The sequence below is a fragment of the Nomia melanderi genome, chromosome 7 (assembly GCF_051020985.1).
Source record: "Nomia melanderi isolate GNS246 chromosome 7, iyNomMela1, whole genome shotgun sequence".
Lineage (NCBI taxonomy): Eukaryota > Metazoa > Arthropoda > Insecta > Hymenoptera > Halictidae > Nomia > Nomia melanderi.
Genome location: NC_135005.1, coordinates 10604562 through 10618976, shown reverse-complemented (window position 1 = coordinate 10618976; position 14415 = coordinate 10604562). Strand labels below are relative to the sequence as shown.

General features: G+C 37.5%; 1 protein-coding gene across 6 annotated transcripts in view; it reads right to left on the bottom strand.

Moving 5' to 3' along the window:
- The window catches only part of ACXD (Adenylyl cyclase X D), a 30513-nt gene that overhangs the window by 2099 nt on the left and 13999 nt on the right, over positions 1-14415 (bottom strand). For 5 of the 6 annotated variants that reach the window (XM_031990907.2, XM_031990909.2, XM_076369520.1 and 2 more), the window contains 18 exons: positions 9894-10028; positions 7940-8160; positions 4738-4894; positions 3940-4089; positions 3738-3859; positions 3359-3606; positions 2921-3273; positions 2449-2732; positions 2158-2334; positions 1886-2066; positions 1731-1814; positions 1559-1657; positions 1301-1444; positions 1117-1212; positions 913-1036; positions 623-832; positions 372-552; positions 163-298 (listed from right to left, as the gene is read on the bottom strand). In XM_031990907.2, the coding sequence (XP_031846767.1) occupies positions 163-298; positions 372-552; positions 623-832; positions 913-1036; positions 1117-1212; positions 1301-1444; positions 1559-1657; positions 1731-1814; positions 1886-2066; positions 2158-2334; positions 2449-2732; positions 2921-3273; positions 3359-3606; positions 3738-3859; positions 3940-4089; positions 4738-4894; positions 7940-8160; positions 9894-10028 (3102 nt within the window). Of the gene's footprint in view, positions 1-162; positions 299-371; positions 553-622; positions 833-912; positions 1037-1116; positions 1213-1300; positions 1445-1558; positions 1658-1730; positions 1815-1885; positions 2067-2157; positions 2335-2448; positions 2733-2920; positions 3274-3358; positions 3607-3737; positions 3860-3939; positions 4090-4737; positions 4895-7939; positions 8161-9893; positions 10029-11451; positions 11739-14415 lie in introns of those variants that run through there. The other variant, XM_076369521.1, reaches the window with a different exon arrangement.

The window sequence follows — 14415 nt, the reverse complement described above, 5'->3', positions numbered from 1 at the left end:
ACGAATAACAATGTAATGCGTTGTAACATTAAAGCAATCATGTGTATAATATTCAAAACAATTTTCTATACAATTCTATTTAATACTTTGTACACATATGTACGTATAATTAATCTAAATGTAAAGTTTTAATAACTTATGCAAGTTTTTAGTTAAACGGACTTGTATCTTTCCTGGAAGACCCGTGGTGTCCATCCTTGATGCCATATTTACAGCGTCCCCCCAAATATCATACAACGGCTTTTGAGCACCCACTACACCTGCTGTAATCTCACCATGAGATATTCCAATCCTTATTCTGAAAAAAACATTTTATTATTATAAATGTCTTCATTTTTAGAAATTAATTATATCTAAGCGCAGTGCAGTACCTATAAGGCTGTGATGTATAGAAAAGCCTGGAATTCAGTTTATCAAGAACTGCAATCATCTCAGCTGCAAATTGAGCCATCACTTTGACTACATTGTCACAATAGTCTTCATCGCTTTCTGCACTATACATTGAATCGCGCCGGCTGGCTTCTAATCCACAAGCTGCCATGTAAGTAGTACCTGGAAGAGTTACAATATGATGTATGCCCACATAATGCTCTACGCGCGACGTTAATGCGTTGTTTCTTACCAGCGATCTTGATTTTTTCGATTCGGCAAACGAATGGAGATTGAAATAATAATTTGTCAAATTCGCAAATGATTGCGTTGAGGTCTGCCAGAATGTTACTTTCATCTATGCTCAAGTCTGTCAATGAGGCAAACATCACTGCCACATTATTATGAGCTTCATGGTATGGCTCGTTTTCCTCGGTTCTGTTCATGTTTAAGTAGAATTCCGCTATGAAATAGGAAATAAAATGAACGTTAATGATTACTTTGTATATTTGATATCTACAAGATATTCAAAGCCTAACGTACCGACGTGTTCTGGCAAGATATTGCGAAGCAGTAGTTTGTTAGCGTTCCTTGTGTGGAATGCCTCGTCCTGTTCTTTCGTTAATCGTCGTTTCCAAATGTAGTCCAGCCTGCTCAAATACTCCGCCTAAATAGATTATCATCGTGGTTAACACATATTTAAACACCGAACAAACATGCATACTTTTTTAATGCAGGACGGCTCACCTGACGATCAATGAGATGCAAAGAAAATGTAAGGAAAACTACGCTTAAAATGTGTGCCACACTCGGTTCTAAATGTGGACTGAACCTTTCACCAGACTGTGAAGAACAAAAGTAGCGGATGAAAAGGATAACTAATATTAATGTATCAATTGAAAATTCAGCGCGTACGCGTCGGTGTCGTTACCTGAAATAAATTCGAACGATGTATCCACACATTCGCTGAATAAAATGCCACTACAGCGGTACCTATTACTAGTTTTAGGATATAATGGACTCTCAGAAACAAAAAACTCGTTAGGATTGCCAGGGAACAGGTTTGCGTCATTTGCTAAAAAGGAAAAGAAACAATTGTTCAATGGCGTGAAAAATATTGTTCTGCGACCTGTGAAATATCAACCGAAGAGAAGTTAATAGAAACCAAGTACCTACTAAATAATCTTACCCAGGGTGCAGCTGTGCAATCGAGTTTAGCAGCGCTAGGTTCCATTATGCTCGACGTTATATTGTTGCTTACGAGCTCGTTCACATTTTCGCATTCGAACTGAAATTACGATGCAGATCAGTTTATGTTTTAATTGGCTTTTATTTTATTGTTCTCGTATTGTTTCACTTACGATCATATCAAACATGGCACACGCAGCTAACATGATCGTTATGACTAAATAGAGTATCGTTCTGAGATACGCGCTCCAGACAACCTGAAGAATGGACAGAAAGATTAATAGACGGGACAAGACATAGATCAATCGGAGAATGTAACGACATTAACCTTCACACTGCTCTGATACAAGAAACACAGGATTTTGTTACGCGGATGAGGAACTTGACCTTCGTGCTCGTCGTGCGGATCCTTGTACCGATTCCAGGCGAAATGCATCCAGGCGATAGGCATCAAAATGATTAAGAACAACATCACTACCGAGTAACTAATCGCCGTACTCACGTGCCACCTGGAAGTTATAATTAATCATTGCTAGGACTTCGTGCTACTCGTCACCGAAAATGGATTATCGACTAAATGGTCTTACAAAGAGAACATACTCTGCATAAGAAAGCGTAGGTACCAAGTACATGAGTCCCATAAAGATCAGAACAAAAACGGCGGAGCAAATGTAAAATTTAAAAAGGGGATCCGGTTCCTTCAGGAATGGTATCTCCCAGCTCCATTGGCGAAACGTTAACAGCAAGGGGTTTATATCTTCCCACTTACACCATTGTCTGAAAAGAACATAACAAAATCAATGACATAGAACAAAATGGGTGTACACAGTGTATACCAGAATCTCTTATAATTCTCGTAGGCTTTGTAGGAAAATTCAATTCATTACTTACTCCCACTTGGTGAGAGGCATTTGTTGAATAGCAGTCTCCATCTCAGCGTCCGCAGCCTTCAGCATCAGATGATAATCCTTCAAGCAGGAGTCCATAAAGTGTGTACGCCGCCTGTAAGTGCTGGCTAGCACGTCGACGTGGTTGTTCATGGTAGCCGTTAACCGTCTGCTGTTCCTGGATCCGGCGTTCACACTGCTAGACCGAACGTTGTAAAATCTCACGTAATGCTTGTTAGCCACCGGGGAGGAGTCCGGAGAGATGACCGTCAAAGTGTTCTCGCTGTTCTGCAACAAGGTTCACCTATCAACGATGCGAAACGTTCAACGGAAGTTCGTTCGAACGGTCGATGAACGTTGATCAGTGGCGTAGGAACTGTTCAAACTTCATTCAACAAGTATACGTCGTTGTTCTTTTTTGTTCTCGCGTTTCGTTTAACGGCCGTGTACTTCCTACGCCACCGGGAAATACGCACCTGCGCGGGCGGCGGGTCGTCGGGTAGCAAAGGCGTGATCAAGTAGCTACGGATTTTATACTTCTTTAGAATCTCGTCGTTCAAGGATTCGACCGGCACGCAATCGTACTCGGCCGCGTCCACGAGATCCAACGTTTGTTGCGTAACGTGCACCTTGCCGGGCTTCCCCGTTTGCTCCATTTTATTAGCTATAACCACGTCACGTGACCAAACGTCATACTGCCACTTGTTGGCACCTAGGATACCGGATATTATGTTGCCCGAATGGACTCCTATCCGCATGTTCACGTCCACGCCACTCTCACGGCGTACCCTTGCTCTCACCTCCTTTATTATCTTTATCATGTCCAACCCTGTAACATGATAAATGGAATTCAATACTAATAATTATATAATTATGAGTAGAAGACGGAAGAGAAAATAAGCAGCCTAACGTACCCAAATCCACGCAGCTTTTCGCGTGTTGGGAGTTCGGCGTTGGCACGCCGCTCACACAGTAATAACAATCGCCCAAGAACTTGATCCGCAGAACGTTGTGCCTTTCGGAAGCCTCGTCGAAACTGCCGAACAAGTCGTTCAGTGTTTCTACTAGCTTCCGGACTGGCAGAGCAACTGTCAGACCAGAAAAGTTCACCACATCGGCGTACAGAATGCTTACATCGTTGTGCGTCTCGACGCATAGATCACTGAAAATTATGTCTTCGATGATATCAGACATTTATTAAGGAGCAAAAGCAGAAAGTAGAGGTATAAGATGCATTTAAAGTATGTTGAGATCTTTTAATACATTCAAGAATAGGAAGAATATAATGTATACCTGTGAGGTCGTCCTTTGGGCGGTGGTTGCTTGTGCTCTTCGATAAATTTAAATATATCACGGAAATCTTTTTTAATTTTGGCGGCTATATGCTGCGGCAATATACTCCGCGTGAGCTGTTCCTGAAAACGTTCGCGGTTAATTATTACGACGATCAATAACGTCATAACATTCGGAAATGAACGTCGTAGGTTTAACTTACTTCTTGATCCTTCTCGTAGTTCAATCTCAGCGTCGACTCAACGCATTTCCGGCGATCGAGGAACGACCGTCTGATGACGACCTCGTTCATGAACCTGAAGTACAATCCTAGGCCATTCACGCAAATAAAATATATCGTGTCTGTGATTATCTGGAAAATCAGAGATCGAAAGACTGCGATTGCGAGTTAGGGTGAACACGGGCCGCGGCAATTAGGGGATCTCGTCTTGCGGTGAAGATATATCGCGCTTGATCTTTGCCGCTACTGTGTGCCAACACTGTCGATCAATAAAATGTACAGGGTGCTTCATAGTCTTGCAAATGAAAGGTTCGTCATTGACATACTCTTTAAATTAAGACATTTTCTACATAATTATCAGCTCCGTGTGATTAATAAACTGAGCCCCTCGAAGTTTTCCACAAAAATGTTTTAACGAACTGACAACAAACATTTATAAATAAACAACAAAACGTTTGTTACTGTACAATTAGTATACGTTCTTCTATAGCCTCGATCAATTAAAATTAAACGAGATCTCGCAAAATCCTTATCCTCTAATTTTCCTTCTGAAGGATGACGAAGGTGTTTTCATTTCCTCTGGTCGCCAGGTTGACAATGAAATCTTAAAGAATCGGTAGTGTATATTTGAAACACCCAGTACATTGGCGTGAGCGCCTAACACGACGATAAACCCGAGGCGATCCTCTAATTATCTTAAACGGCGTATTATCGCTGTTATCCATGTTTATTCGGTCAAGCGACTCACGTGAAGGAAATGCGTAAGGCGTCGGTGTTTACCTTGGTAACGTAATCGGACGTGTTTCTGTAAGTGATTAACGAGAGCGCGGCCAGGTAGCACAGGGTGGCCGTGATCCCGAGGATGAAAGCGTGCAGATTCTCCGTGAGCGGCAGGAAGACGTAGCAGGCTAACAGCGCGTGGGTCGCGTACGCAGGTCTGCAAGGAGAAACGTCGTTCCATGTATCCTATTTTCATTTATTCGTTTCATAATATGGGGCAGGTGAACGTATAGTTTAGTTGATTTCCCTAATGTTTTCTGTTTGCTTATTAGTACTGTTTCGTGTAAACATTTAACTGGATTAGGTCCGAGTTAAGTCTGGATTAGTGATAAACCGCGGCTTTTAAAAAGCTGTAGCGAAACAGGCTAATTGTAAAATTAAGAAAAGTCGCTAAACTGGATAATTATGTGAAAATATAGGACGAAGATTTTTAACTTCTAACCCTTAATGAATATAAGAAATACAGTAATAACGTGAATTAAGTGCCTGTTTTTGCTATTATTATTATTTTATGTTCATCGAACATAATTTGTACAAATGTATTATAATATTCTTCGAGTGACACTGTTAATAAAAAACACAATGTTTACACTTAAGTTTAGTATAAGAATAATGTAACTAGTTAAAGATGAAAAAGCTATGTTACTGATTGCACGTAGGTCAAGTGAAATTGATGTATTGTTCAGTTGATGTAAAGGTTCTACCTTTGAAACAAATGTGCATTGTACATACAATGAATTGGATATTTCATTTGCGTTTTCTTTGTGCTATTAAAGTCGGAGTGAAAATATTGTAACACCTCGTTTAAAATTCAAAAAATTTACTCCTCGCAGATGATCTAGAACTACGTCAGTGAATGTAGATTGATTTCAGGATGACGTGGATACACGTCAACGGTTGCCAAAATGCTGGTAAAATTTATTTGATGGGGATAGTTGCGAGGAATAGTTAATTTAAAGTTCACGGTGAAAGATAAGAATGAACCGTGATTAACACCCGGAAGGAAATCTGAAGACTAATCCGGCGGATGATACAAGGTGTTACGTAATGCGCGAGACCTGCCTCGGTCACCAACAAACCATAGATTATATCGGACTGTTTGACATTGCTATTCTTTTCTGTGAGAGTAATTATTTTTCTACGCTTGTTTCTCTTATTTTCTTTAATTCCCTTTTCATGAACTGTCTAAATTAACCGTAAAATTGTATTTAAGTGGTTTTACTATTTACTAAAGGATTTTAATGTTAAAAGGATTAAATTCGCAAAATTGGTTTTATAAAAAATTATATAACAAAAAGGTTGTTTACACATAAAACATGATAAATTTAAGTTTTTCAGTTTCTGCGCATATTAATACAAATTAGAGTAATAAAGAATTATGAAAGTAAAGTGAAAGTACTATTTTACTTGCTATATCGATAGTTTTACTAGATTCGAAATAATGTAGACGTTTCTACTTCATTCTTTCTCGAAAGAAGATTCTAGGACAGACAATAAAATTCCATAACGTAATCTTCATGTTTAAAAATTGGACTGTAAAATTACGTGTTCGCATGAAAATTTGCAGTTTACATATTATGGATGCGATAAAAAGTAGAGTTCTTAGAATAGGAAGTAAAAATGATTATATGTCTAATTTTCATTTTCCATAAATTAGCGTCTAGAATTACGCGTTCGCATAAAAATCCGCACCCCAACGATTACGACCGTCATAAACCTGTCAAGAACAGGAAACAAAATTCCATCGAATTTCATAGACTACAAATCATCGTTTAAAATACGCTCTTGTTTAAGCGTTCGCGGTTGATCCATCGCAAATTGCGGTACACCGTCCCCGTTTAAGCGTGCGTCTTGAGCAACTTATCAAATCGCCCCAATATCCGGAGAGACTTCAGACAGAATTTAATGAATATAAATCAATTTGATTCGAATCTTTAAATCTTTAAATCTTCAAATTTTCAAATCTCCGAATTTTCAAGTTTTCAAGTTTTTAAATTTTCTGGTTTCCAAGTTTCTAAATTTTTTCTAAATTTTTCTAAATTTCTAAATTTCTAAGTTTTCAAGTTTTCAAATCTACAAATCTTCAAATCTTCAAACTTTCAAATATATTTTTTCCTATCAAGCACACTTCTGAAAGAAATTGTACATCGAAGGATTAACGTTAAAAATACCGAACACTAATTGCACATTAGACATTACAGATTCGTAATATCTTACACAAATTATATGAACCTGTTGATTGATCTTCCGTGCAAATTTGATCGTAACGCCCGCAATACTAAACGAATGTGTTCAGTAATGGTAAAAAAGAGAAACCCGTGAACGGACATTTCGACTCGTTCGCTAGCTCTAGCTTCGTTAATTTGCATTCACGAAGATCGGAACGATGCGGCGATAACAATTACACATTATGCGTCCTTATCAGCGCGGCAATCGCGTCCGAGCCGCACACCCGATCCCGCTGTTAATTGAAACCGAGAAAATGTTCCAGGAAACGTGTGCCTCGCGGGAACGTTGCAAAACCAACGACGGAGATTAATACCGATAAGTGGTGCGCCGATCTTTCGTAACCAGGGTTTCGAGGAAACAGGCGAAAACTGTTGGCGGAAAGAGAGAGACGAAGAGAGAAGAAAAAAATAGATCAACCAAGGCTACGATCGTTAATTAACCCTCGGAGGGCGGACAACTTTATTATTTTCATTTTTATGACTTTTCGAGCGACAATAAATAATAGTACTCGAACTTTCACTTAATAATTTTATATAATCAACTGATAACTTAAATTACCCATAATTTCGCTTACAAAGACTGAAAAGAAATTAAATGAAGTCTTTGAAAATCTTAATTTAAATAGATTAAAGCGACAATATTTTTCATTATAAATATTCATTATTTTCTAATGAAATATCGATGGTACTTCTACAATTAATATAAAGGAAAATCTTGCATAAATTAAGGGACAGAACAGAAAACATATACGAAATTTTAATATTGAATTGTAACCTTCATCTGTTCTTTAAAACAAATCACAGAAAAAACTAATCCTGGGTCGAAAAAGACCCTGGGTTCTGATGAAGGTTAAATTTTATAATTTCGCTGCGTTGAATTAAATGGCAGTTGAAGGTCCTCACTCAAGAGCAAAAGGTTAGATAGGAGTTTTAGGGAGGATTTTGTCCAGAAACGTTCCGTTGCCAATGACTACCTTATCGGTCGTGTTTCCTCCGTGTAAGTGAGCGTGTAGTACATCGGTACAGCTAGGTCGCCGATCACGAGTAACACTACGATCAGGCAGGACAACATCACCGGTAAGTAAGTGTTCTTAGCGATGATCTTCGAGCGAAAGGACAGGGCTATCACCGGGCACAGCAATGCACTGCCGACGATGCAGACGACCACGTCTGGCACGCAATTCTCGATGCTCACCTACAGAAGAAAAATGTTATTTATTGATTCGATTTGAGGTATGAATGATGGGATTGCGAAATGTCGAGTGTTTTACTGTAGAATGAAATGAACAATTTCATGGATCCTAATGTAAATTTAGGTAATTTATGTAATACTTTCTAATCATCATTAACATCATCAATATCTAATCCTTATAAAAATTGTAACAACAGATTTTGTTTCGATTTCCTCATATTCTCTCAAATCATTGTTCTGGTATTAAATTTCTGTACCTTAATCAATGCACAATTATTTTCTTCTATTCTGAACATTTTTACGTGAAACCTTGAAATTAATATTTAGAGCACTTTTCAACGGGTTCCTTGCGTTTATTTTCAGTTGTTACTAAATATTTAGCAATATTGAAATTAAAGTTTGAAGAGTAAAGAGCGAAGGGTAAAATGTTGAAATATAGATTGAAGTTAAAAAATGTACAACTATGAAGAATTTTGTATTCGATTACACGTGTCGTCTGTATCACAGGGACTGTATGTTAAATATAAAATAAATAAGAAATTAAACGGAGTTCGATTACGGCGCGAGCGGTCGCGTTCTATTTTTGCCGTGGCAAAATGGACGGGAATGGCGGTCATTTTTGGTACACCTGTAGGGTCTGATAGTGGTAGTAAAATGAGCGGTACTCCTCGGTAATAGATTATCGATTTAAGGGGTGCGAGGAGACTCACGAATCGACTAATCGTGAGACGAAGGGACAATTAATGTTTTTACTCTATTTTGTTTTAATTAGACCATGAACGAAAATGATTTAGAAGAATTATTTACGTTACCTTACAATGTAACTTCCGTTTATGTGATTGTTACCTTGTCATTGCTTTACATAATACAACTGTTTTATGAATGTGATATATAGTATACTGAATTAATCATAGTAACATCTTTCGGAATTATTTGAGAACCCTCCAGTGAAGCAATAGTTAGAATAATTTGATTGAACTCATGATCTATTTCTATTTCCTGACAGTCCGCAAGGTTGAAATGAAGGCCGCGTGAATTTCGAATTGATAAAATTGCACGAAAGTCCATTTAAATTTAAGATCGTTCCATGTAATTTATGCAGTGCTGTCGTGCCATTTAAATTATGCAGGAGATATTTTTAAAAACGTAATACCACCGTGCGCGAAACTAATTTTCGCAATGTTAATGACCGGGCGAAATGCTCACTGGATTATGCAAATTTTCCATTGTTTTCTGTAATTTGCGCACTTGGTTGACCGAATGGCCGTCGAGATTTGTCGAGTTTAACATATAATTGCCGTACGAACGTGTCTTTGCAATACTTCACACGATTATTATAATTCTAAGAAATTTAACACTTATAACTGAGAAAACAGAAAAATGATGAAAAGATTTTACTGCATTTAATCATTATCTGAACGACGTATCGTTAATCGGTACATTTCATGGATTAGAAAATTTGTTCACGTTAACAAATCATAAAGAATTTAATATTGAATATCAAGCTTTACAATTTTATTGCATCGAATCAAATGGCAACTGACAATGTCGAAATTAACGAGAGAAATATTATCCTTCAATATTCCATGCGTTAATAAATCATAAAGATTTTAACATTGAATACGAAGCTTTACAATTTTGCTGCGTCGAATCAAACGGCAACTGACAATGAGAATCGCTTCTCGGTGTCGAAGGGTTAATCGAAATGAAATTGCCGTGAATATTGTTCCGCTTACCATCGTGACCAGGATCAAACAATACGTGATACCAAGCGCCAATTGTAGTAGAACGAAGAGCGACAGATAACCATACTGAAACCTCCTCTGGTAAACCGTGAACAGCTTCTCTAGGCTCTTGTATTTGAACTGTTTCTGAAAGTGAAAGCTCACGTGAGATTATGTATTCGCGGTGTGACCGCTGTTTGAACTTTCTCGCTAAGTTAATAATCATCGTAGCCGCGAAAACCGATAGTTCTTCGTTTATCATTATTTTTTCGCTTCCCGCTGGTTCAGACTTTGTTGTCTGTGCTCCCCTCGATTTTCAAACGACGTTGCTTTTACCATGAATTGCTAGCTTAAAGCATGAATGTGTATCTACAATTAATTTTACTCAACGATGCTCTAACCATTCGTTTGCGTAATTGAGTTTCATCGGATATTCAGCGTTGGAATCTCCATTCGTTACTGAACTACCAATCTCTTCGAAAGTTTGCGATTCCCTGGACTGATTAATGAAAAATTGGAACTTCGTGGAAAATTATTTCTCCTGATACAAGGTTACTTTGATTTCATTGGAGGTTATTCGAAGATTCGTGTTGGAATTTATTGACATTTATTGAATATTCCATGCTGATTAAATTATTGATTAAATTATCGGTAATATCGGCACGAAATCGGACAGGTTTCGTTGCTGCAAGGATAACAAAGTTAACAGTGAGGAATGGCCGTTAATTCTCATCGCGATACCAGACCACGTGCGTCTGAATACAATATGAAACGCGAGATCGAGTTTAGCGATCGATACGATGCGTTGGAAGTAACACGACCGCCATTTTCTAGCAATATCAAATTCGCCACGATAAAAACTCGATTTCTACAGATACAGATTATTTTGCTCTAATTCGCGTCACGCCGAAATGTAAGTTCACCGTAACGCAGAAATTTCGTTGTGTTCTATATAAGCTGTTCAGATGTTAATCACGATGATTAAATTATACACATGCTGATTATCGTTTGAAGTTTCGCGGTCGAAGCAACACGCAGAAAGTGATACAATATTTTCTACTCATGCAGGATTCAAGAAGGTAAAAGTAGGAATAAAAGTGAAAATTGAATCATAATTTATACGAGAAGGTAGAATATATAAACAGAACCGTGGTTAATCCTTCCTTTGTTTTCCTTAGATTTCACCCTGCACTGCACTTAAAATGTACTCTTCCTTTTTTCTTCGAGAATTAATAACGAGAATCGAAAACGAACCGTAATTTCCACCCACCTTTATAACCATAGAAAAAGAAGACCTATTTCAACGCTATAATTTCAACTGATCTATCAATCTTAGCAACCAAAATAATAGAAAACCGATTTTAACACAAGAACTCCGGCTATTCTACCAACGTTTTTCACCAAAACCAAAGAAGTTCTATTCCAACACTAAACTCTCGATTGATCCATCAACCTTCACAACCAAAAGAACAAAGGAAATCCAATTGCATCACTACAACTTTAGCCGACCTACTCTCGGTAATCAAATCCAAAAAAAAAAAAAAGAAAGAGACATTTCAAGGAAACTCACGTGGACCCAGCGCGGACATTAATCGCGATCTACGGGCCGCTCGGGCCTGAATCTGCCCATCCCCGTTGGCATTCCTCGTTTTACGATCGATACGGTACCAAGAAAGTAATGCGATCGACGTTTTCGCGATACTTTCACCCTGCTGGGCCGGGCCGGTCCGCTCGAATCACAGGGCCGCCCGGCCAGGTGTGCCCGGCGTTTCGTTACCTTTCCGAACGGAATCGAACCTGCTTCGTCAAAAGTGGCCTAATAATAGACGTTCCGTGACGAACGCGCGCCGCGAATAACGGACAATGAAGCGGCGGCCGTGTCGAATCGGATCCAGGACGGAAGGGGGGCCTGTTTTTAAAATGCGCGCGCTGAAATAGCGTTCTATTTGGAAACTGAATCATCAAGTGGGCACGAGTGCTTCGTTACTGTCGATCGTTTCTGGCATAAAGCTCTTTTTCATACTCTTCAGCCGTCGCGTTCAAAGAAGTAGAGTAATTCTGAAATCGGTCAGTACAATTGAAGCGATTATTACTAGAACAGCGTAAGTCGATCGATCAACACTTCGAGGAAATCAATATTTTTCGTCTTCGTTAATTCAGTTAATATCTGTTTTATTGGTTCCTGTTGCGAATATTTGGATATATATATAAATGTTCGTTACGTGTACATGTTTAGTACTATCGAATAGGTCTGAGGAAACTACAAATAGTGAAATCGATAATTCGTATAGATAACGTTGAAAAGTGGACTTGTGCTGTATTAGAATTCACAATTTCAACTGTGCTCTTAACGTGATGAATAATACGTAGGGTCACCGGTGACCCCCAACTGAATTGAATCGCTATAATTAACTCAATTAACCTCTTGCTCCATGGTTTATTTCTCAAGTATGATTGATACAACTGCTTTGCTGTCAATGAGAAAATTAATGACAAATATATTTATTTATTACACAGCATAAATATTATTATAAGGTAAGTGTTATTACGTGACTTTATATTGGCTTTTATATTCATTATTCTCGTGTATTCATTTACAGGAACATAACTAATAACTTCCATTTAAATTTTTACGACATTAGTGCCTAGATAATCTCGCCTACCGAACAATCAGTCAAGCTAAGTAATCGTTAATCCTGACTATGAATAATAAGCGTGCTTGTAGTCATAAATAACTTTCGCCAGGGACAAGTGAAAGGTACCGATTAATGATTACGATGCTTTTTTTGACTGCGATGATGCCGATCGTGGCAAAAATATCGAAGATTAACTAGGTACGTTAATGACTTCGAAGTACGTAGTAAATTGACGCTTGTCGTAAAATACTATTTTACCAATGACAAATGGCCCGACGTTAATTCAGGAAAACGAAATTATTAATTACAAGCTAATAATTAACTAACAATTTTCTTATCGTTTCCGTGACGCTATGCATATTAACTAGCAAAACAAATTTTCTCGTTGATTATGGCCCACATATTAATCTAGATATTTCATTTATTTGTAATACTGTATACAAATTCAGGTCATCAATTCTTAAATCTTAATTTTCTTAATTTTAATACTTTAATAAATTTCAATATTTTTTTGGAATCTCTTTAAAATTTCAATTAATTATGGCCTAGGAAAATTTTCTGTTAAAAGAATTTAAAGTTCATCGAATAAAAAATCTTGAATAAAAAAATTGGACTAAAAATGTTATTAAATTGTCCATTGATAAAAAGTTACATCGGTTCTGGACGAAATTGTCTGAAATAAATTCATTCCGACAGGGAAAACGTTCGTGTTTATAAAACGTTTAATCTTTGTCTGAGCCCTCAACCTCGGATTAAATGCACGGTATACTTTCACTGTAAACACGGTCTTCGGTTCCGGTACTGTGTTTGAAGACACGCGCGTCTGTCCACTGTTGGCCATTTCTACTTACAGCAAACAGTGGAGTCTGTTCTGCGTCGTTTTGCTAATTGTTAGCTCCTTTGTTACGGTTTACGTTTAATTGTTGTGAAGGAAGAACAGTACCGAGATATTCTTAACATGTATAATTAGTTTGCGAATTTTTGTACAATTGTTGTACGTGTAGGACTAAAAGAATTTTCTTAAAATATATTGTTAAAATAGATTTTATACTTCAATTGTGATAACGAAAAAAAAATGAAGTTCTATGTAAAATGGTTTATGGTACATATTTATCGTTCAACAATTTATCTGCGCGCAGATAAATTGTATACAAAATATAATTAGAGTTTACGTTTATTGCTTTCGATTTAGCATGACGAGATAATGAAATTCTTCGAAAACTACTGTAAAATTCCAGTTCATCAGCATACTGTGAAACGTTGATTAACGAGACCAAACCGAAGGAAAAGTCCTTCGACGTTTCCCACGCGAAACTCGATACGGAAACGTGTACAATTCTACTGAACAAAAATTATCAACAGCTAACGACTTATGGGTACTGTATCAAATATCAATCTAACGTTGATAGATCGATCAATTTCTCTAACAAATAATGAAACAAAAGACTATTTTACTTCCTTCAGACTAGACTAATCCATAAAAGATGCTCCCTTTAATATTGAATAATTCTAAACCGTATAATTTCACAACTCCTTGTTGAATTACAAATATTGGGTCACCCCATAAATAATATAATTTTTTACGTTATCTTCTATTGTAAAAAATCAATGCATTCTTTTTAATCATCAATCGGGCATCGATATGTATAACCCTTTCCCCTTTCTTGATCAATTTTCTACCACCATTTTTAAAAGCGGCATTAAAGAACACCTTACAAAGTAAGATAAGAAACAACGTTACATATGGAACGACTTGCTATTCAAAAGAATTAGAATCGACTTTTCGATCGTATTTGAATGAATCGATCAGACACTGTCTTACAAAATCACGTTACATAAAAATCTTATTCGTGACAGATTAAATCGCGTTCAGATAAATCATCCAGCGACGCGTAAGA